At 49.4% G+C, this 23,103-nt stretch overlaps 1 protein-coding gene and 3 non-coding genes across 4 annotated transcripts; 1 reads left to right on the top strand and 3 right to left on the bottom strand.

Annotated features, from left to right (window-relative positions):
• Window positions 1–9,515: 9,515 nt before the first annotated feature.
• LOC120375422 (zinc finger protein 420-like) lies at window positions 9,516–11,072 on the top strand (the record flags this gene model as incomplete). Its single annotated transcript, XM_039496057.1, has 1 exon — window positions 9,516–11,072. A coding segment is annotated over one exon (1,557 nt), but the record flags the coding sequence as incomplete, so codon positions are not given.
• Window positions 11,073–19,953: 8,881 nt separating this feature from the next.
• TRNAV-AAC lies at window positions 19,954–20,026 on the bottom strand. Its single transcript has one exon. It is a non-coding gene; the product is annotated as a tRNA-Val (tRNA).
• Window positions 20,027–21,184: 1,158 nt separating this feature from the next.
• Window positions 21,185–21,257, bottom strand: TRNAK-UUU. Its single transcript has one exon. It is a non-coding gene; the product is annotated as a tRNA-Lys (tRNA).
• Window positions 21,258–22,472: 1,215 nt separating this feature from the next.
• TRNAA-UGC lies at window positions 22,473–22,544 on the bottom strand. The gene has a single exon. It is a non-coding gene; the product is annotated as a tRNA-Ala (tRNA).
• Window positions 22,545–23,103: the final 559 nt, after the last annotated feature.

Below are 23,103 nucleotides of genomic sequence, written 5' to 3'. Positions count from 1 at the left end.
GTGAGCCGGTGAGTGAGAGACCCCGGGGGGGGCGGGCACGTGACTCTGCCCCGGGGAACCTGGGAGAAGCCTCGGAGCCGCCTCGGGAGGGGGGCGGGGGGTTAATTGGCTCCTGTCCCTGTTGGCGCCTCTCGCCCCCCCCCGGCACAGAGTCTCTCCGGTTCTGCCCCGTTTCTCTCCCGGGGTCTCGCTCGGGCTGTAACATCCGGGGAGATTCGCCCCCCCCCGATCCGCTCTCTCGGCTCCCTGTCCCCGGTCTCTCCATGAGTCTCCAATGTCCATTTAAAATCTCCCCGATGGGGTCCGCCCCGTTTTACCTGCAGCGATTTGTCCTTGTCCGGGTGGGAAATTGTGGCCCTGGGGCGGTCCCCAGGACGGGGCTGCCCCTGGCGGGGTGAGATGCCGGTTCTCTGCCAGGGCGGGGCGGGGGCACGTGTCCCCGTGGGGCTGCCCGGACCCCGGTTTCCCAGTTACTGCCCCCAACGACCACCACAGCCACCTGCCCCTCCCCCGCGGCTGCCCCCGTCCCTCATCCAGGGACCTGCCAGCTCCACCCCCCCCCCCCCGTGCCCGCTTAAATCAGCTCCTCACAGGGCTCCCTGCTGCCTGTGGGGATGGTGGGGGGAGCCATCACTTTCTGTATATGTATTGGATAGTAATATAAAATCCAGCCCAACAGTTCCCCTTTTCCCTCTAGTTATTTAGCAGTAATATAAAATCCCCTCAGATCTCGAGAGACTATCAGGATTGGAAGGGACCTCAGGAGGTATCTAGTCCAACCCCCTGCTCAAAGCAAGAACAATCCCCAGATTTTTACCCCAGTTTCCTAAATCGCCCCCTCAAGGATTGAGCTCACAACCCCGGGTTTAGCAGGGCAGTGCTCCAACCACTGAGCTATGCCTCCCCCCTCTCATGTTATCACTTGCGTAGTTTCTGATATGTATTCTCTGCAAATCTAAAAATTATCCTAAGCCCCACTTTTTCTCTAATTGTCTATTTCTAAATGACTATGGCCTGAGATTTTTCCCTGTCTCTTTTAATTATAAAATACTAAGAAAATCTCAGATTTACACCTTTTCTCAGATTCCTGAACATGGATATAAAATATTGGCAAATGTTGCCCATTTTCTCTCTATTCAGTTATGAGATATTGATGTGAAACACTCAGATTTTACCTCGTATCAACAACTGATATAAAATCCCTCTGATTTTCCACTTTCCTCTCTAAATGTATTTAATACCCATCAGATCCAGAGGCCTCCCCCTGTTTGGGGGATCAGTGGTTCCCAGCTGGTAACAGGAGAGTTGGCTGGACCCTTTTCTTTTCTCCAGCTGGCACTGGGTGAGGAGGTCACTCTGAGTGCAGCGTGGGTCCAGAAGTATCCCAAAGCCCATGACAAATGGTCTCTGGGAGGGGTTGCTTCCCGCAGTGCGAAGATGTAGCTAGTGACAGGGCATGGACCTTTCTTGCCCTCCAGGCCTTCCATTCTCCTGTTAAAGCAGCACCCCCCAGGGATCCCTCTGCCCGTGTGACTGGCCAGCAGGGGACAGTGATAACTTTCTATCCACTTAGCAGACACAGTGAGGTAACACTGTTGCTGGGGTAGGGGATGGGGTGTCTGTGTGGGGAGATTGCAGCTGGAGCTGAAGGGGCATTGTGGGAGGGGGAGGCCTCTGGGTGACTGGGCAGGGGGTTCTGGAGGTTTGGGGGGGGGGTTCTGATGTGCCCAGCCCTGAGGCTGTGGGTCCTGGAGGTGGGTAGCACTGGGGACTTGTTGGTGCAGAACAGTGAGGGTGGGCGTCTCTTGGGGAGGCAGGGCAGGGGGCTGGAGGGAGCCTGGTGCTGTGCCAGGGGCTCAGTCGTGCCCAATGCACAGAGCTGGGTGGGGGAGTGCCAGGCGCTAGGTCGGGATGCCAGGCAAGCAGAGGGAGGGGTCCCGTTGTAAAGCATCAGAGGGTCCCAGGCAAACGGCCTGGCAGGTCCTGCTGGAGGACAGGTGGGGATCCTAGGCAGGCAGTAGGGGAATCCTGGGCAGGCAGTGAGGGAATGAATTCCCAGTGAGGGGTCCCCTGGGGGGGTGGTCCCTGGCTGTTGGGGGCTCTTGGTGAGGGGAACCTTTAGGATTCCCAGCCTGCCAGTGATGGTCTGGTGGGGGTTCTCTGGCCAGTGGGGTGCTGAGGGGTATCTGAAGTTCTTGTTCAGGGATTTTGGTGGTTGGGTCCCAGGGAATATCTGGTGGGACTCTGGCTGCGGGGTCTGGGCTCTGGGTACTGGGGGTGTCTGGGGGGCCCTGGATGGAGGCTCTGGGGGCTGCTACTAAACATGCTCCTTCTCTCTGATCAGCTTGTGCCAGAGTCCTGACTCCAAGCACATCCCAGCATTCCCCAGCCAGGCCCAGTCACCATGATAACTTTCTAGCCACTTATCAAACATCTTGAAAACTCCAGGACCTTCCAGATCCATTGGGAAAATTTGTGCCCCGAGTCCTCATACTAGATCTTGGGGGTGCGGCAGGTGGGAAGGGGGCTAGAAATGCCACACAGTGGTCTCTTCCACAACATTCTGGACTCATTCATTCTGAAATCTGGTTTCATTGAGACCATTGTTAATCCAGAGTCACTGCATGGAAAGACAAGGAGTGACTCCAGATGGACAGTGGGGCAAATGAGATCAGCAGTTCTCCCTGTGAGGAGGGGCTCTCATTAGCTGCTCTCCCCAGAGAGCTAAAGGAGGGAAGCTGCTCAAACGCTCTGTCCCTCTCTGCCCGGGATATTGGGGTTCAGCTTCCTGGGTCAGACGCTGCAGCCTCCATTGTGATCTGGGAGACCAGGCATGTATTGCAGCATCCCTGGGCAGAACCACTTTCCAGTGGTCAAGAAAAGGATCAGACAGAGGAAAAGCTGGTTCTTGACTCCATATTCCCCCTGCTGGGGTGTGACTGCCGGGGGGTCAGTGTCCGAGGGAATCCCCCACAGTGACTCCTTTGGTTCTGCTCTTTTCTAGCCTTGTGTTCACAGACTTAGTTATGAGATTGGGAGAGGGAGAAGGAAGGTTAAAAACCTCTCTGTGGGCTTAGCCTGGCAGGAGGGGCCAGGTCTACACTGTAATATGGAGATTGAGCATTTTCCCAGCATGGCAGAGTCTAGGATGTCTGTCTGCAGGGAAAGGGCCTGGGGGAATCGTCCTGTGACATTAACTAAAGCCTGTTCTGTAACCCCCACAACTGCCCTTCTCACCCTCCCACGCTGCAGAATGACGTCCATGTTTCACTCCAGCTCATCCCATCCTGCCATGGGACAGGGGAGAGAAATGGCTGCAGAGGAGGCTGTTCAGGTAGGGATTGTCGGGGGGTTGCTGGTGGGTTCCTGCAGGAGGGAGAGGGACAGCAAATACACCGGAGATGGGAAGGTTTGCACAGTCTGGTTTGGAGCCAGGCAGGAAATGCACAAGGTGGGGAAGGGAGGAGGACAGCTTGTGACATTCCTGCTGGGGGGAGTTTAATGAGTGGCCCAGATTCTAGGAACAGACCCATGAGATTAGGAGGTGGAAATACCCCAATTTGTGAAACAGAAAATAACCCTCCTACGTGGGGCTAGGAAAACTGACCAGACTCCCAGTGCTGGAGCCTGACCTGACTGACCAGCGGCTGCTGTGAGATATGAAGGGGGCACCCACAAGTGAGGTTTAGGGGAGATTCCCTCCCTTCATATCCAGCTCCTCACAATGGGGAGGGTGTTGGGCTTCCTACCAGGGAGCTCTCCCTGGTCCCTGCTAGGGGCTCCATCTCCTTTATCCGTCTGTGGCTAGTAGGAGTGTGATGGATCTGCTGGGAGAGAAAAGGGACTCTCTATTCGTCCCCTTAACCTGGTGTTTCCAGGATGCTCTGAGTGGGGTGGAGGTGGGACTCTGACTGTGATCCACCCAGAGCTTGCATTTGATTGGCTTCTCTCCCCCACAAATAGTGGGGCTGTGAGTGAGGCAGCAGGTACTGAGTGTTGGACTCTTGCTCTTTCAGGGGCCAGTGACCTTCGAGGAGGTGGCTGTGTATTTCTCCAGGGAAGAGTGGGCTCTGCTGGACCCTGCTCAGAGAGCCCTCTACAGAGACGTCATGCAGGAGAACTATGAGAATGTGACCTCGCTGGGTAAGGATTTCTGTCCCCTCAGTTCTTGGAAGGGGAAATGAAGAGATACGGTTCACGCCAGCCCCACAATGCCACCTCTGCTCTGTCCTGTCTCTGCATCACCCCAATATGCCAGTGACCCACACACTGCCACAGACCCTCCCCTGCTGCAGAACACAGGAACAATATTGCACAGTGTCAAATATCTCCTGTTTGCATAAGTAAACTTCTTTGAGATGGGGCGACCACATCTGAACGCAGTGTTATGCTCCTACAAAGCACACGGGATCTTTATAGAGGAAGGTAAACGCGCACACACACACCCTCTGCCAGAACAGTTCATAGTTACCAGTCCGTTGTAGCTCGAGTCAATCTAATGGCCAATTACACTGAGCATGAGTGTGGGGCTGGGCTCTTGTCGGTCGCAATCCAGTGCTCCGGGAGTGTGGCAAGATGAACCCAAACTCCCATGGCCAAGCACCCTGGTTCTTATAGGGTTTTTGCCTTTGTTGAAGTCTATGGATTTTGCTGTATCTGTTTGTGATCGGTTACTACTTAACTGGTGTAAACATTCCAGTGCACCTCTGAGAGGGTCAACCTGTCCTTTGTTCTGATTTAATCAATTGTCCTCAGGGGTGCCAGCCTTGACCTCAGGGTCATCAATCTGCCCTTCGTTATGGATGCGCGTTGTTGATTCTTTGATGTCCTTTAAGTCTCTTGACTCCTTCTTCCTTGACTCTGGCTATAACAATGGCCTTTACACCTTCTCTTTTCCTGATGCATACATCCTCATTCACACAGACCCACTGAGAATACAAACAGTAATGTTTTATATCGAGCAAAAAGGCATTGCAAATGAAACCTTGCCTTCAATGTTTCTCTAATCTACTTAACATAGACACAATAGAGAATCCTATCTCTTATTTACTAAACCTTAAAACAAAGACATGTAGATTTAACTAGAGTGCCTAATTTGTAATACATAGAGGAAACCATAGTAGACAGTGTAACTTATCCTAAAACAAAAGATGACCATAATCAGTCAGAAGGATTGTTCTGGTCTGTCATTCCTTTCTGCTATTCAAACAGGGTGGCTGACAGGATGAAATCAAATCATACATTAAATTCTCCCAGTACATTATAAAATCCAGCTCCTACAGCCGTATTCGAGATGTGGACGTACCATAGATTTATATACAGGCAATATGATATTTTTTGTCTTTTCTATCCCTTGCTTAATGATTCCCAGCATTCCGTTCGCTTTTTGACTGCCGCTGCACATTGCGTGGATGTTTTCAGAGAACTATCCATGACTCCAAGATCTCTCTCTTGAGTGGAAACAGCTAATTTACACCTCATCATTTTGTATGTATAGTTGGGATTATGTTTTCCAATGGGCTGCACTATGTGCTATCCTGACATCTAGTACTGCTGAGATCCTGCATTCAGTACTATCCCTGCCCTTCCTGTTCCCTTTCTCCACTGAACCCCACCAGCCAATGGTTACTGTTCCCAGCTTCCCCAGGACTCTCTCATTGTCTCTGGACCTCGCTGTCAGCAAGAAGCAGTGGTAGGGAGACTTGCCCTCTCTCTGGAGTCTTGGATTTCTGGGACATGGATTTACTTTCTCTGTGTTTTGGGAGCCTCTTTGAAATTGAGTGTCTGTGACATTAACCACAGTGCAATCTGGAGTGTTGAACAGCTGTGTCCCCTCAGTTCCCCAGGCTGGGGTGACTTTTACACTGATTTACTGTGAGAGCAGCCGCTCCTGGGCAGGTAACACACAGTCTCCAGCATGTAACTTGCTCCCAGCTACACAGTATTGAGTGCTGCTAGTCAGCGACCCAGGAGTTACAGTGCAGCACAGGAAAACCCCAGAAAAGTTTCTGTTCCCAGACTTCCCCCAGAAATGTGCATCTTTCCCTGTCCAGCACACTACTGAACAAGGCAAGCTCATATGAAGTCTGTCATTTCATCTGTGGAAAATGACATGCACCAGCCTTGTTATCCCATGTAGATGAGTGGACTCATCCCTGCTGCACCCCCTGCTGGTGACTTCTGGGAATTAGCTCATTCCAGCTCTGGCGCACCCTCAGCAGGCCGGTGATCCGCCTGTCCTCTGGCCCCCCATTTCCCTCCCTGGACCTGGTGCCCCTTTTACCTGGGGTGCTGCCCTCTGGCAGTAACCCCTCAGTCTTAGGGTCTCCCCTCCCCAGGGAACTCCCACCCACTATTCCTACCTCGGCTCAGTATAAGGCCAGTCATCGTCTGGCCCCACCCCCTGGGGCAGGCTGCAGTATCAGCCACTCATCACTGGCAAGGAGAGTTTGGACCTGCTGCCTTTGCCTACCGCTGGGCTGCCCTCTGCAACCCCCCAGTACCTATTGCCTTCTGCTAGGCCACAGCCTGGGGCTTTCCAGGCTGGAGCTCCCCAGCTCCTCTGCCTTTCCCCAGCCCTGCTCCACTCAGGTACCCTGTGTCCAGCTCCCTGCAGCCAGGCCCATCTCCCTCTACAAACAGAGAAAGACTCTATCTGCCCCTGGCTTCTCTGCCTTTATAGGCCAGCTGAGTCTGTTTGGGGCCTGGCCCCAGCTGCAGCCACTTCCCCCAATCAGCCCAGCCTAAAAGCTGCTTTCTCCAGCCACAGCCCCCTCTCAGGGCTGTTTTTAACTCTTCAGGGCAGGAGCGGACGTCCACCCCGCTACATCCCAAATGCAGTTTCCAACACACTTTAATGCAAACACGCTAGTTGGATAAAACAATAAAACAAGATTGTTAATTACCAAAAAAAAAAGATTTTAAGTGACTACAGGTAACGAGGCATAAAAGTCAGAATTGTTTACAAAAGAAATGCAGATAAAACACAAATATATTTGTTAGTCTCTGAGGTGCCACAAGTACTCCTGTTCTTTTTACAAACTAACATGTAGGTCAGGGGTAGGTAAACTACAGCCCGCAAGCCACACCCAGCCTGCTCGGCCCCTGAGCTCCCGGCTGGAGAGGCTCCCCCCTCCCCTCCCCTCCTCTCCCCTGCTGTCCCCTCGCCCCCGCTGTCCCCCTGCAGCCTCAACATGCCGCACCACCAGCGCTCTGGCCCACCACTCCTGGGCAGTGTTGCAGCGGTGGGGCTGCGAGCTCCTACTGCTCTGAGTGGCATGGTAAGGGGGCTGGTCTGCGCGCTCCTGAGGGACCTCATATCTAGCTCCGGCGAGCCGCGTGGCTGTGGTAAGGGGCAGGGGGTTGGATAAGGGGCAGAGAGCCCTGGGGGGCAGTCAGGGGACAGGGAGCAGGGGACGATTGGGCGGGCGGTCAGGGGATGGAGAACTGGGGGGTTGGATAGGCGTAGGAGTCCCGGGGTTTGTCAGGGGGCGGGGGTTTGGATATGGGTTCATATCCAGGACCCCACCCCCTACCCAACCCCGCTGCTACCTGTCCCTTGACTGCTCTGACCTCTATCCACCCCCCTGCCCACTGACAGACCCCTGGGACTCCCACACCTATCCAGCCCCCGTCCCCTCAGAACCTCCGCCCCATCCAACTGTCCCCTGACTGCCCCCTGGGACTCCCTGCCCCTTATCCAACGCCCCCACCTCCTTACCATGCTGCTCAGAGCAGCGTGTCTGGCAGCCACGTGGACCACACGGAGCCAGACACACTGCCCCGCAGGAGCGCACAGCCCCGCCCCGCAGGAGCGCTGCCCGCACGGTGGTGTGGCTGCGGGGGAGGGGCTAGCCTCCCCAGCCAGGAGCTCAGGCACTGGGCAGGATGGTCCTGTCGGCTGGATGTGGCCCGTGGGCCGTACTTTGCCCATCCCTGATCAAGGGCATAAACCTATTGAGTCAGCAAGACATGCAGGGGTATGTCTGTGTGCTGAGACTTCCGAGGCTTTTCCATGCCCTGTGCTGTGAAGCTTGTGTTTGGGACACAGGTAGTACAAGCCACATGGCAAAAGGAATATAAAGGGCAGCTGCATCATCTCCATTTTGTCTTCAATCCCTCTTCCTACCTCTGGAGCAACTTCTCTACAAATTGAAGCCTGGAACAAAGGACTGAAAGACCCATCGAACTTGTGGATGTGTTCCAGACGGACTTTCAAGCCAGCAGCTCAACAATACTGCTAATAACCTGATATATAGATTTTGGAATGCATCTCACTGCTTTCCCATTTAACAACTTTTTTTGTGTCCTGTCCTGTCTTGTCTTTCCATGCTAAAGGATTGGCTGGCAGTGTGGTCTTTTGGGTAAGATCCAAACCTATAGTGATCTTGTAATGTGGCTGACCCTTTGGGGTCAGAAAAACATTTTGTATATGAGCAGAGTTTTTAAATAACCTCTCACTGTACTGGACCTAGGTGCTGATTGGGAGTCGGAGAACTGGAATGCAATAAAGGGGGCCATGTGATTTCTTTTTTCAGCTTCTCGATAACCCGTGTGTGGGATCAGAAGCACAGTTTGTGACTGGTTGTTGAGTTTAACTTCAGTGTTAACCACCAGTTTTGGGAGCATCTGCTCTCCCTTTTTCATCCTGCCCTGACCCTGGCATTTTCAGTGTGGACTGCCCCAGGCACACCCGTCACACTAAGCACTGAGGTTAAATTAATAGAATGTTTTTTATGACAAAGTTATGAAATCAAGTGACCTCCTTTGTTTTCTTTCATCTGAGCAGGGTTTCCAATTTCCCAACCTGATGTGATCTCCCAGCTGGAACAAGGGGAAGAGCCATGGGTCCCAGACCTCCAGGGTTCAGAGGAAAGAGAGATCCTGAGAGCTCCTGCACAGGTGAGGAAATATTAAACCAACTCAGAATCTGTAAGTGCCTGAAGGAAACATCTGGGATGCCCTACAATGCCCTTGGAAGGTCTCTCAGTTCAATATTGTCCCTAGCAGGGGTCGTATCCTTAGGGTAAATATAGCTCATGGCTTCCTGTAGACACTAGCAGACACCAGGCAGTAGCTTCCTCCCTTCCCCCTGTGAATTTGGATGGGATGTGAAGCCTGAATTGATCCCCTCCTCTCTCCTGTTTGGGGAAGAACTTGGGGGAGTTCAGTTCCTGATTTTTATTTGACTTCTCTCCAGTACTTGTATTGGTTTGGCCTTCCCCTTTCCATCCCTGTTTGAGGTTTCTGTCTCTATCACAGCAGGTGACGCAATGGTATGTGAGAAAGAGGAGGAGAATTCTCAGCAGGAAAATGTTGAGCAAGTGGATAAACACAGAGCATTATCACAAAGATCGAAAAGGAATGTGTCCTGGAGTCATGAGCAGGAAAAATCCCATGACATTCAGCACAGACCAGAAGGAGAGCAGGGAAACCAGCCAGGGGAGAAAGTGGGTAAATGTATTTCCTGTCAGGAAACTCAAAAGGACCTCAAGGAAACCACAACACAACAGGAAATCCTCAGCAGAAAGAGAAAAAATACATGCAGTGAGTTTGGGGAAAATGTATGTGATTACTCCATCCTTATAAAGCATCACAGAATCCACACAGGGGAGAGGCCCTATGAATGCAGTGAGTGTGGAAAATGCTTCACTGACAGCTCATCCCTTTCTCGACATCAGAGAATCCACACAAGGGAGAGGCCCTATGAATGCAGTGAGTGTGGGAAAACCTTCAGTCGCAGTTCACACCTTATTACGCATCAGAGAATCCACACAGGGCAGAGGCCCTATGAATGCAGTGAGTGTGGTAAATGCTTCACTAGCAGCTCAGGCCTTTATCAACATCAGAGAATCCACACAGGGGAGAGGCCCTATGCATGCAGTGAGTGTGGAAAATGCTTCACTGACAGCTCAGCCCTTTCTCAACATCAGAGAATCCACACAGGGGAGAGGCCTTATGAATGCAGTGAGTGTGGGAAAAACTTCAGTAGCAGCTCAAACCTTCTTGCCCATCAGAGAATCCACACAGGGGAGAGGCCCTATGAATGCAGTGAGTGTGGAAAATCCTTCACTGACAGCTCATCCCTTTCTCAACATCAGAGAATCCACACAGGGGAGAGGCCTTATGAATGCAGTGAGTGTGGTAAATGCTTCACTAGCAGCTCAGGCCTTTATCAACATCAGAGAATCCACACAGGGGAGAGGCCCTATGAATGCAGTGAGTGTGGAAAATGCTTCACTAACAGCTCAGCCCTTTCTCAACATCAGAGAATCCACACAGGGGAGAGGCCCTATGAATGCAGTGAGTGTGGGAAAACCTTTATTACCAGCTCACACCTTATTAGGCATCACAGAATCCACACGGGGAAGAGGTCCTATGAATGCAGTGAGTGCGGGAAAACCTTCAGTCGCTGTTCACACCTTATTAGGCATCAGAGAATCCACACAGGGAAGAGGCCCTATGAATGCAGTGAGTGTGGGAAAACCTTCAATCGCAGCTCAAACCTTCTTACCCATCAGAGAATCCACACAGGGGAGAGGCCCTATGAATGCAGTGAGTGTGGAAAATGCTTCACTCACAGATCATACCTTATTAGGCATCAGAGAATCCACACAGGGGAGAGGCCCTATGAATGCAGTGAGTGTGGAAAATGCTTCACTCACAGATCATACCTTATTAGGCATCAGAGAATCCACACATGGGAGAGGCCCTATGAATGCAGTGAGTGTGGAAAATGCTTCACTGACAGTTCAGCCCTTTCTCAACATCAGAGAATCCACACAGGGGAGAGGCCCTATGAATGCAGTGAATGTGGGGGAAAATTCAGTCACAGCTCAGACCTTATTACACATCAGAGAATCCACACAGGGGAGAGGCCCTATGAATGCAGTGAGTGTGGAAAATGCTTCACTAACAGCTCAGCCCTTTCTCAACATCAGAGAATCCACACAGGGGAGAGGCCCTATGAATGCAGTGAGTGTGGGAAAAGCTTTATTACCAGCTCACACCTTATTAGGCATCAGAGAATCCACACAGGGAAGAGGCCCTATGAATGCAGTGAGTGCGGGAAAACCTTCTGTGGGCACTTAGCCCATGTTAGTCATCAGAGAATCTGCAAGGGAGATCAACAACATAAACACCTCTAGGGCTATCAATACTTTTTTTTCTCTAATAATTTTCCTGATTCCCACATAGTAACGTTTAAAGCTGTTTGAACTGTTTGCAGCATGGTTATCCCTCAGTTTGACCAGATGAGGGGCCCATTTTTGCCTTTTGCAGTTTGCCCTGTTTTGAGGTGGACCCATTTGTCCTTTCTATCAACTCCATTATCCCATGAGTAATTCTAGTGTGCCCTTCCTATCAGGAACCAGGGAGCATCACATTTATACTATTCTTCCTATTTCAAAGTTATTGTTAGTCACCAGCGATACAGATTGTATCATTGCCACTTGTTCTCACGTTGCTCTGGGTTGTGCTGAAGAGCAGGTACAATGGGAATTTTTCAAATTATAGTTAAATGAAGAGGAGCAGGGGCAGGAAAAAAAGTGTAATTTCAGCCTCTGTGACACTGGAAGGAGATGGGGAGACGCAGAGATTCCCTCCTTCCCCATCACTGCAGAACTGTTACCTTTTGTCTGAGCCATGCAGAGGTTATCATCATCACATTCTATCCATTCACTTCTCAAAGTGTCCTGTGAGGAACAGTTCTTAGCTGTCTGTGCTTGGAGATGATGCTTTGACTTCTTTAATCCTATATCAGAGTCGCTCTGACTGGAGATGAAAGTGTCAAAGACCTGGAAGGGGAATTCAAATGGATCCCAAACACAGTGTGATCATTGGGAGTTTAAATCCCAGGTTCCATCTATTGGTAAAGCCACTTCTGGCAAGGTGTGAGTGGTTTTGTCCCAAATTATAGCAATGCTCAGATACTAAAAATTTTGTAAATAACATAACTGGCTATTGAGACAGTGCTGAGTGAAGTATGTTTGAATGGATCAGAGGAGAATGTGATGGGAGAATCTCTTGTCCTGATTCTGAATAATCAGATGTAACCTGCTCTGGAATTTCACTTCACACTTTCATTGCCATGTATTCTAGCTCTCTGTGATGTGGGTTTCTATCTTTCCTGAAGGCTGTTTGGTCACTCAATTGGATAGTAGTTCAGTTTGATAGGATGTAGTGCAGATTTATTGGAGAATTTAAGACAAATGACTATTTGCTAAAGTCATCATTTCTCACTTCAGCTTTGCTTTTTCCCCATCCCTGCATGATATCATGGAGAAAGGTTGAGGTGCAGTTCTGTCAGCATTAGAGAACTCTCCAATTTACTGGACAGGCTAACAAAGAAACAGCAGTGATTTAAAATCTCTACTCAGAAATTGTGAACAACAGCAGAACCCCAACTAACTGAAGGAAGTGCATATGATCACAGTGTAGTTCAATTGTTTAAGTCAATATTGTCCCAGATGTTCTGGGGAGAAAATTCCATGCTAAGTGATTTTTGAACTAGGCACAATGCCCATGTATTTGGTTCCAAAGCCTTTGTAACCCAGGCCCTACAGAAGTTCTTTCCTAGCTAATCTTATTGTATCGGAGATGCTGCCCTTCATGATGCAGATGTTGAGGAAATAGAAGTGGAGTTTTGTTGAATTTATCCTTTGTAGGTGCTTTAAATGTATATCGAATCAAATCCGTTTTGGAAATCTAATAGCTGCAGAAAAATAGCTATTTTCGAATAGAAACTCCAACTCTGATCACTAATGAAGATTGTGATCCAGCCCTGTATCCAGTCCCTTGCCTGGAACTGTGCCACCAAATTATAGAAAAGCTGGGCATGTTTTGGTAAGCCTCCATGTTTTGGTAAGCCTCACTAACACTGCTGAGATTTGGAGTGGTTTTGTAAAGGATTCTACTTTGGAGAAGTGTAAATTTACCCTAACCAAGACCAAGGATTTGGAAAGAGCTGGGGCTGAAAGAGTCCACATCCAGTTCTTGGTTTCCATCCTAGTAAAGGAAGGTATGGTGACCAATGACCCAAGGAAAATTGTTTGTACAACTCCATTTCCTAGTTCAGTGTCACTGATTACAGTTCCAAAGGATGCCAGGTTACATTGAGAACAATCATCCTTTACCATTTGGATCCAAAGAGAGAGAGCTTCAAAGGACATTCCTTCCCCGTGGATCCCAAACTGGCTGCCTGATTGGGTAACAAGGACTTCAAGGCTGTAGAAATGATGGTAACCAATGAGGCAATGAATGTATCAGGCTCCAATTTCAGACTTCCGGATACTCGCATGTTGAGTTCTGGTTCTATGGTTTTATGTCTGATGCTCTGGCTACACAATAAAGCTGATGTTGGTGCAGCTGCACCAATGTAGCTGCGCTGCTGTAGCGCTGCTATTACAGACGCTTTCAGCCAGTGGGAGAGATTTCTCTCATCGGACTTGATTAGTCCAACCCTCGCAAGCGGCAGTGGCTCTTTTGGCAGGAGAAGTTCTGCTGCTGATGTATAGCTATCTACACAGGGGGTTAGGGCTGAGTAACTACATTGCTCAGTGGTGTGGATTTTTCACACATCGGAGTAATATAGTTAACCGATAAATGTCTTTAGTGCAGACCAGACAGTTCTCTCTTGTGTTTTATGCATTTACATCACTTCTCCTCTATCTTCTCTCACTTTGAAAGATTAAAAGTGTGACACGAGAGGCATTTTTCCTCATGATGCAAAGATTCCCACATAGGAGACCCCTTCCACCAACACATACTGCAGAAGATCCTGAGATATATGAACTCACAGAAGTGGTTGGGACAAACCACATCTTGAGCCAAGGTTCAGTTGTTGGCAATGGGCATTAGAAGAAAACTAACATATATGATAAGAATTTGTGATCTTTGAATGTTTTTATCATCTATTAAAATGAGATTATTGGTGAAGTTATTGGTTAAAGAAGAAGAGACTAAATGTGTGATAATCTGAAGTATTTTGGAAAACTGAAAGTTGTCTTGGTTTTTGTTTGTTTTGTTAGTCGTACAGGAAATGGTGGCTAATCTTGAAAAGTTAATTTGATTTAATTTACCCCCTGTAATATAAAGGGTTCTGGTAGAAAACCTCACTCCAAAGGTTGGGGTGGGAGAATGTGTGTGAGAAAGTGTGTATAAGAGAATATTGGCCCAGTATAGATTTTAATATTTTATGTTTTCAAATAGAATTTATTTTGTTTAGTTTCGAAGTCAATTTCTGTTCAAAGGAAAGCTACTCGAGGTGACAAGTTGTATACATTTTTACCCACTTAGACTGTAAGGGTCACTGTCTTCCCCACTTCTCTAATTTGCAAAGGAAAGGCCTGACATCTGTCACAGGATGTGTCCAGCAGGTAGCACAGCTGCACTCATCAACCATCAATATAAAGAAAAAGACTGAAATCCATTGCCTTTCAGGTCAATAAGCCAGCTAAAGGCTGGTCGATGTAGAAAAGCTCTGTTGGCAGAGCCACATCTCTCAGGGGTGTGAAAAGTCCTCTCCCCTGAGAGAAGTAGTTAATGTGACCTGAGCCCCAGTGTAGACAGTGTTAGGTTGTCAGAAGAATATTTCCAGTGCTTGAAGTGTAGACACAGCCTTAACTTCAATTCCAATTTTGACCCATCTCCCTATGTGTGAGAAAGTTACTGGTATGGAGGGCTGAGCCAGCTGTCTGCTCACCTGGTTCCTCAACTGTAGCTACAGCTCTTAGTGCCCATGAATGCAAAGACTGAGAGAAATGGAGAGTTCCAACCATTGTCATTTTAGTATCTTATTGTTCCTCTCTCTGTTTTTTGTGCTGGCCTTTCTGTTCTATCGGGGTGACTGTATAGCTCAGTGCATCTGTGACAAAAGCTCATTGATGCCAATTGGCAAAAGGGGTCACTGTTCTTCACAAGCAACTCCTGTGTCAGACCTGACAAACTCCCCACACCTAATACACTGATTTTATGATATTTATCCAGGAAGCATAGCAGTGAGATCTCTGCTGAAAGCTTGTAAATTATTGATACTCCTGCGAGAGGTGTGTCCAAGTCATAGTTAAGGGGTAATTAAAGTACATGGAAAATTATGCCCATATGGTATTGTTGTGAAAGTGAGTCATCCCAATCATAGGTCTTGGTGGGGATGGCCCATTCCAGTGGGAGGGAATTGGCACCTCTCCCTTGCTAGCCAGTTATGTGATGTATTGTTCCATTGTCAACCTTTGCACCAACCCAGAAAAGCCAATGGAAAACCATCAAAGACAAATTATAGACATCGAAACCCTGTGGAAGTGACAAGGACAATATGAGAATGAGGAGATTGTCCTTTCTGTGAATATAAAGACAAAAGACTGATTCAGGGTGGAGAAAAATACTCTGGGTCCATTCACCAAGGAGATTCCTAATGACCAGTGGCACTTCATGAAAGGCAGGGCCGTGGTGCCTAGGGACTAGGAATCAGTGAAATTGACTGAAGTGTGAGGTGAGAATCTACTTAGATAGGAAAGGTAACTATTAAAAAGTGTAGGTTGCATTTTCTGATTTTGTTTAGTTGGTAACAGTTGGTTTCTATCACTCACGTTTGTTTGTTTAAATCTCTATCAGTTGTTAAATAAATTTCTGCTTGTTTGATAACTATACTCAAGTGCTGTGTGAGATACAGTAGCAGTGGTCCACAGTAAAACTAGTAACCTGGGATATACCATTGCTTTGGGCAGAGAGAATCTGGGATTTCTCTGAGTATCTGGTGATCCGGGCTGGACCCCAGAGGGGGACACATTGAAGGAAGTCAGGGGTTAGGGTGGCTGCTGTAGCTCAGAGGAGGGTCCTTGAGTGCCTGATGGGCTGGGTGAGTTTGGTCACTAGCATCCAGCTGCCAGATGCAAAACTCCCTCTTCCTAGTGGCAGGTGGCAACAAGGAAACTCGCAGCCCTCTGCTCCCTGAGAAGGGTCACAATGTGTCTCTATGTTGATTCACCTGTCAAATCCACACAGGGAAAGCTCCCTATAGCATAAAACTCTGCCATATGAAATCATGGAACATGTGCTCTTCACTCTGTGAAAGCACGTAAAGAATCCAAGCGCTGGAGGACAGGGTTTGGGTCCAGAGTGACCTAGACAAATTGGAGGATTGGGCCAAAAGAAATCTGAGGAGGTTCAACAAGGAGAAGTGCAGAGTCCTGCACTTAGGAAGCAAGAATCCAATGCAGTGCTATAGCCTGGGGACCGACTGGCTGAGCAGCAGTTCTTCAGAAAAGGACCTGGGGATTACAGTGGATGAGAAGCTGGATATGAGTCAACAGTCCCCTTGTTGCCAAGAAGGCTAACAGCAGATTGGGCTGCATTAGTAGAAGCATTGCCAGCAGCTTGAGGGAAGTGTGTTCGTTTCAAACCTGCAGCTTATTCATTTCATTTGGTGACCCCTCCTAGTTCTTGTGTTATGAGAAGGAGTAAATAATACTCCCTTCCTTGGTCCTTTAGAAGATATTATGTAACCCCCTCCTGTTTGTGTCTCATGTCCTGGGACCAACATGGATACAACACCACCGCAAACAACAAGGTTCAAAGTCAATGCACATGGGAGAAGCATCTTGTGTTTCATTCCTTATGTCCTAGTCCCATCGTGTGGCCATTTCCTTTTCTTCCTTTCTGTCAACAGCTTTGGTGTTTTGCACAGAAACATTATTTCCCCAGGAGAGCCCCAGGAGTGAGGGCTGCATTCCTGTACCAAACAGTCACTAGAAGGGGGCAGACAAGGGCCTTTAGGGCGAGGCATCCGTCACTGTCAAAAAACCAACTCCCTCCTGTGGTTCCGCGGGCAGCAGGAGCAGCCGCAGCTCGGTGGCCCCCGGCAGCAGCACTCCTGGGGTGGCCGGAGCAGCAGCAGGCCCCCTGGGGCTCCCCCCCTGCCGGGGCAGCAGCTGGAGTGGCCGCAGGTTGGCAGGGCTTCTCCCCTGGTAGCTGGCGCTCATTATCCATCAAATAAATCAAAACACTTCCCCCTGCAAGTGGATTTAGCCCAGGACCCTCAGAGTCAGCAGCTCTTACAGCCCCCACTGCGCTCTCTGCTCAGGTGTCCTAGCGCCGGAAGCCTCCTGTTTAGATCCTAAAATAGCATTTTTGCACCAGGGTGGGGCTGAAATTTTGGACTGGACATTGTAGCTCCCCCGTTATTTTATTGAATTGCTTCAAAATAGCAAGTCAAGAAAGTCTCCTAAGGGCCAGGCTCTCTGCCATGGAAACAGCTGCCCCTGCTCTCCAGGAGTCTGTGCGTTCCACCCAGCAACGTACAAACCTGTGCACTGAAGGGGGGTTAGACAGTGACGGTAACACAAATCTTCTGACTGTTAACCCAAGTCCCTTCCTTTCTTTAACCTAGGATGTGCCAGTCAACTGTTAGCCATGGTGTTATCTTCATCTTAAAATACCTCTCAGGACATTTAACAGAGGACGTGAAACCCCCTCCCCCGAATGGCTCCCTGTTGAGGCGTTGTATCGTACCTGCCCCTGGAGACTGTCTGGTTTTATATCCTTAGAGCTTTTTCTCTTCAAACCCCTTATCCCAATCTATGGGCCAACCTCTGCATTTCAGAGTTTAGAATTTACTCTCATCACCCTCGTATGGCACTTTCCATGTGAATTAGACAAAGTGAGTGGGGGAAGCTCCATGGCTACTGAAAACCGATGCTTTGGGTGAGGCCTGAACTCATAACCCCAGCAGTGCGCCTCCCTGACTAGCCAGGTGTGCCCCTGTAGGTGCTTCATAGACAAGCTTGGGAAGTAGGGTAGTTACATGTGTCTGTGAGTAACCACTTGGGTGACCTAATTGAGAGGCTGATGGTTCAAACCCGGGTGAAGATAGAGGTAGTTTTTTTTTTTAGTGATGAGACTCCAGTACATTTTAAGAGGCAGGAAAATGCTCAATTCTGGTCTAGCCTCATTGGGCAAGCATAAGCAGCACTTTTGTCAGATGCATAGGTGGTATAGTGGTGAGCATCGCTGCCTCCCAAGCCGTTGATGTGGGTTTGATTCCTATCCAATACAGAGATGTGATGTTTTCTCTGCTGGGAATTGGTTTAATTTCAGTCACATTGTATCAGTTTAGCAATGGAACGAGAGAATCAATGTGCTGTAGGTCATTAAACACCCAGTGGAGGAAGAAAGGGGCAGGACTATACAATGAGCAGGTGGAGTCGTCCTGGTATTACAATGTTTGGTTTATTTTTTATTTTTTTCCCTTTACTTCCCTCTCCCTTTTAGATTCAGAGCCTTCAAGGTCAGAAGGGACCAATGTGATCATCTAGTCCGACCTGCTGCACCTTGCAGGCCAAAAGACCCCACCCACCCACTCATGTAATAGACCCGGGAGGAGAGGCAGCTCTGTGCTCTGCCCCTACCCCAGGCAGCACATGGAGGCCCTCTGCTCCCCTCCCCCAATGGGTGTGCAGAGATGTGCCAGCAGCACTGAGGTGGCTTCCTGCCCACTCTGCCTCCGTCCCTCCGTGCCGCTCCCAGAAGTGGCCGGCATGTCCCAGCATCCCCTGGGGTGGGGGGAGTGTCTCCATGCACTGCCCCTGCCCCGAGTACCAACTCCGCAGCTCCCAGTGGCCAGGAACTGCAGCCAATTGGAGCTCTGGGGGCAGCACCTGCAGGCAGCGGCACACGGAGACCCCCTGGCCCCGCCCACCTAGGAGCTGCTGCCAGAGGGTTGTGTGTACCGGTCACTCTGGGAGCTGCAGTGCCCAGGGTAAGCGCCACCCCTCCTGCACCCCAACCCCCCCCCCAGCACAGAGCCCGCACCCCGCACCCAAATTTCCTCCCAGAGCTTTGCTTGTCTTCCTTTCACCCAGAACCATCCTTCTCCTGGGCTGCAAGTAGCCACCCCTGGGAAGCCAAGAGGCAGGCACAGGATTCTGCCTCCCAGCAGCCAACCGCACCTCCCCAGGCTTTGCAGAACGACTGGTGGTGCTCTACTAACCCCACTTAGCCACACTGAGGCACTTAGCTTCTGCCCTGCCTTCCTCAGCTCGACTTTCCTCTTTTGCCCCATTCCCGCCTCACTCCCTCCTTTGGCAAGTCACGCAGATGAGGCAGCAGGAAGAGCCGGCTGCCATAGGCCAATCTCCAAGGGCAGAGGAGACCAAGCCACAAGGCTTCAAAAGGTGACTGGCCCAGATCCTCTAGCTTTCCCGTGCTGATGCTAAGGCTTTTTCTCAGCTCATTTCACTACCCTCTGTCATGCAGGGGTTGGGGTTATCGCAGGTGTTACCCGAAATTGGGCCAGCTAGTCAGCGTAGGGAGCACTAATGACCCACCAGTTTGGCAGAAAGCAGCACATTTATTATATTGACAGCTAAGCTCAAAAGAAAGGGGGTGGGGTGTCACACACACTCCCAGGACAGGCACAGCACTGGAGATGTCTGGATTCTGCAAGGTAAGTTTCCCACAGCACCATGATGCATGGTGTGATGAAGGTAAGTCTCCCTGAGGCACAATGAAATACAATGCAGAGAACCACTGGCCAGGCGGTCTGGGCAAAGGGCATTCACTGGAGGTACAAGCTTGTGAGTGCTCTCCTGAGCACAGGGCCCCTTCCCCTTTTAAGGACCTGCTCCTCATGGCCTGTGACTAGAGATTACTTGGCTGCATCTGGTTGGTCACACTCCACCTTGGGCAGTGTCCATGCTCTGGGTGTGTGATCGCTGCCTAATTAGAGTCCCAGACACCTTGTCTACCTGGGAGCTCTTCTGCTCTTCAACCAGAACGTTCATCCCACAAGCATTCCAGGAGGGAGCGGGAGGGGAAAAGCCACTTCACAGGCATTCAGAGAGGGAGAGGAGAGAAAAGTGGGAGCAGGGGAAGTATAACAGACCTTCTGAGCATAGAAATCACTGCAGCTCCTACAACAGCAGGGACAGGCCACTAGGAGCTGGGAAAATTAAACCCACATGTTTCTGTCTGGTTTTGAACCAGGGACCTTTTGCATGTTAGGCAAAAGTGATAACCACTACACTACAGAAACTCTGTCCCAGTGTTCTGCCCCTCCCTTCATAAGACCATAAGAATGGCCATATTGGGTCAGACCAAAGGTCCATCCAACCTCACATCCTATCTGCTAACAGTGGCCAATGCCAGGTGCCCCAGAGGGACTGAACCTAACAGGTAATGAGCAAGTGATCTCTCTCTCCTGCCATCCATCTCCACCCTCTGACAAACAGAGGCTAAGGACACCATTCCTTACCCATCCTGGCTAATAGCCATTCATGGACTTAACCTCCATTCATTTATCTGCAAAAAGAACGAGGAGTACTTGTGGCACCTTAGAAACTAACAAATTTATTTGAGCATAAGCTTTCCTGGGCTAAAACCAACTTCATTGGATGCATGCAGTGGAAAATACAGCAGGAAGATATATATTCACACACACACACAACATGAAAAATTGGGTGTTGCCATACACACTATAACGAGACTGATCAGTTAAGGTGAGCTATTATCAGCAGGAGAAAAAAAACCTTTTGTAGTGGCTTTCATGGCCTTTGAGAAAGCAAGACAGAGCCTTGGAAGACCCAGCAGGGTTTGTGGCACAGGAATTGTTCTCAGATTCCACTGAGACTTCAACTCAGATTGGAGAATTCAAAGTGCTGGCCCTTACACCATGGGACCAGCAGAGCACCTGTTGATTACTGTAGACTTCCAGCAGGGAGGACTCTGTGGGCAGGGGCGGCTTTAGGCATTTTGCCGCCCCAAGCACGGCAGGCAGGTTGCCTTCGGCGGCTTGCCTGCAGGAGGTCCGCCGAAGTCGCAGGACCCTCGTGGCGACCGGCAGAGCGCCCCCTGCGGCTTGCTGTCCTAAGCACGTGCTTGGTGTGCTGGGGCCTGGAGCCACCCCTGTCTGTGGGGACAATTTTTTCTGGCAGGGAGGACTCAGTGGGAAGATGCCTCTCTGGCCAGCCCTGCATTTGCTCAGAAATTCAGCACCCAGCACTTTGCTGCAGGCCCAGAGGCCTTTCTTCCTCCAGACTGTGAGGCCAGTGGACAGGTGAGGCAGTAGCACCTTCAGTCCCAGGCAGTAAAGGACCCTTCCTAGGAAAGGCCATGTCCTGAAAAGGAAAAACTAAAGTCAAGGAGAGTCCTTCTAAAAATCCTTGGGGATGTCACAGGGGGTAAACTGTTTTTTTGCCTGACCAGGGACTTGACCCCTGGACCCTCAGATTAAAAGTCTGATGCTCTGCCAACTGAGCCAGCCAGGCTCACATTTTAAAGAGGCAAATTTCATGCAGAAGAGAAACTAGTCAAGAAAAATGAGGGCAGGAAACAATACAGAAAACCTGCTACTCTCGTTCTCTTAGCAGTCCTAGCCCCAGACGGCTCCTCCATCTGGTGCCTTGAGGCCTTATTCTTTTTTTCGTTAAATATCAAATCCAGGAGAAAACACAGTTATACAAAGCAAAACGAAATCACAAACAGAAATGTCATTGGAAATACAGAAATAAAAAAGGAAAATGCAATTCCCATCACTTCATTGTATCTGGGCCATTCCTGTATCGAGAGCACCCGCTAAGGTCCCTGTGTGCTTACGAGAAACCTGGAGGAACTCATACCACAGCCTGAACATGAAACTCAACTGCTGCCAGGTGCCGCAGTAAAACCCTTTCCCAGCTGTGACGTTGCACTCCATAGGATTTTATGAAAATATGCTAATGAGTGTGAATATAAAATGACTGGACTATGCTTCATGCAAAAGGTCTTTTGTAAGGTATCATTACAAAGCTTATAATCTACTGTGTGTGTTCATCCTATTGTATGAACCGATCATTCTTGGATCTGAAATTAGAAATATGAACTATAACTCTGAGGTCCTGTTGTAATGATGCAAAGTGTGGGCCATTAACAGTGGTTTGGACTCTTGATGGCTCCCATTGACCAGGACAATAGACTGTAGTTGGCTCTGTCCTGCACCATCTGTGAGTCAGGCCAGGAAGAATGAAGGCTTGGGGGTCTCACAGGACATGTGATCATGTCCCCCGGTACAGGAATCCATCTTAAACCTGGGGCTCTTCCCTAGGTGAGAGACAAAAGATTCCTGCCTTGTACCAAAGCTGTATAAGAGGGTGGAACTGAACAAACATGCTGCAGTCATAAGACATCCCCCAGCTACCACCTGAGCTGGAACAAGGGCTATACCAGGTGAAAAGATTGGGTCCAGACAAGAAATAAGTCTAGTCTTTGCAGACGGGACCTTTCCCTCCAGTGCTGGAGGATTCGCACTTCTCATCTACCATTGTCCCAAGCAGCACAGCTGGTGGGAATCTTAAATGTACCAAGGTGACTTAGGAGCAGAAACTCCACCCTGACCTTCCATGCAATTGGCACTTGCCCCTCATGAGCAGGATTAAAATTCCTTCAGGGAGACTGGTGGGCCCCATCCCCTCTGGGGATGAGCAAAGCAGCAGGGTGAAAAGAATTGGAGATGCTGGGGATTGAACCCAGGGCCTCATACATGCAAAGCATGTGCTCTACCACTGAGCTACATCCCCAGATGGGCCATGTGTGCTATAGGTTACACTCAGAGCCCTCCTGTTTCCAAAGCACCTAGTGACCTAAAAGCAGCATGAGGGACACATTCCCTGCTCTGAGGCCAAAATAATACACTGATGATAATAAGAAGTATATAGAAAGATTTTGCAGTCACTATGGGCATAACTATGATGATTGTTTCGTGTTTCACTCTTAATATCTGGCACCACCACTGCCTTTCCCTTTAGTCTTGCCGTTAACAAAGGGTAAAACTAAACATCACTTCAGATACCAGGGAGTGTTTATGTCCATTCCTGTGAGCTACACAGGGGTTTGATGTAGCTGCTTTCAATCCTCTGGTTCTGCCGGGATAAGTAACATTTCAGGGTGTCACTGAACTGAAGAGAGGAGATCATTTTTTGACAGGTTACGCCTACTCTTAAGGGTGTTTGTCTGGCTGGCAGCCCTGGTTCCCAGGTCTCTCCTGAGGGAAGAAAGTTTCTGTGCAAAATACTGAAACTTTTAACAGAGAGGAGGTAAAGGCCATGGCAACATGATGGGGCCAGTATGTACCACAAC

The sequence above is a fragment of the Mauremys reevesii genome, linkage group 12 (genome assembly GCF_016161935.1).
Source record: "Mauremys reevesii isolate NIE-2019 linkage group 12, ASM1616193v1, whole genome shotgun sequence".
NCBI classification, from domain to species: domain Eukaryota; kingdom Metazoa; phylum Chordata; order Testudines; family Geoemydidae; genus Mauremys; species Mauremys reevesii.
Note: the sequence above shows the minus strand (reverse complement) of the source record. Positions and strands in the feature narration are given on the sequence as shown.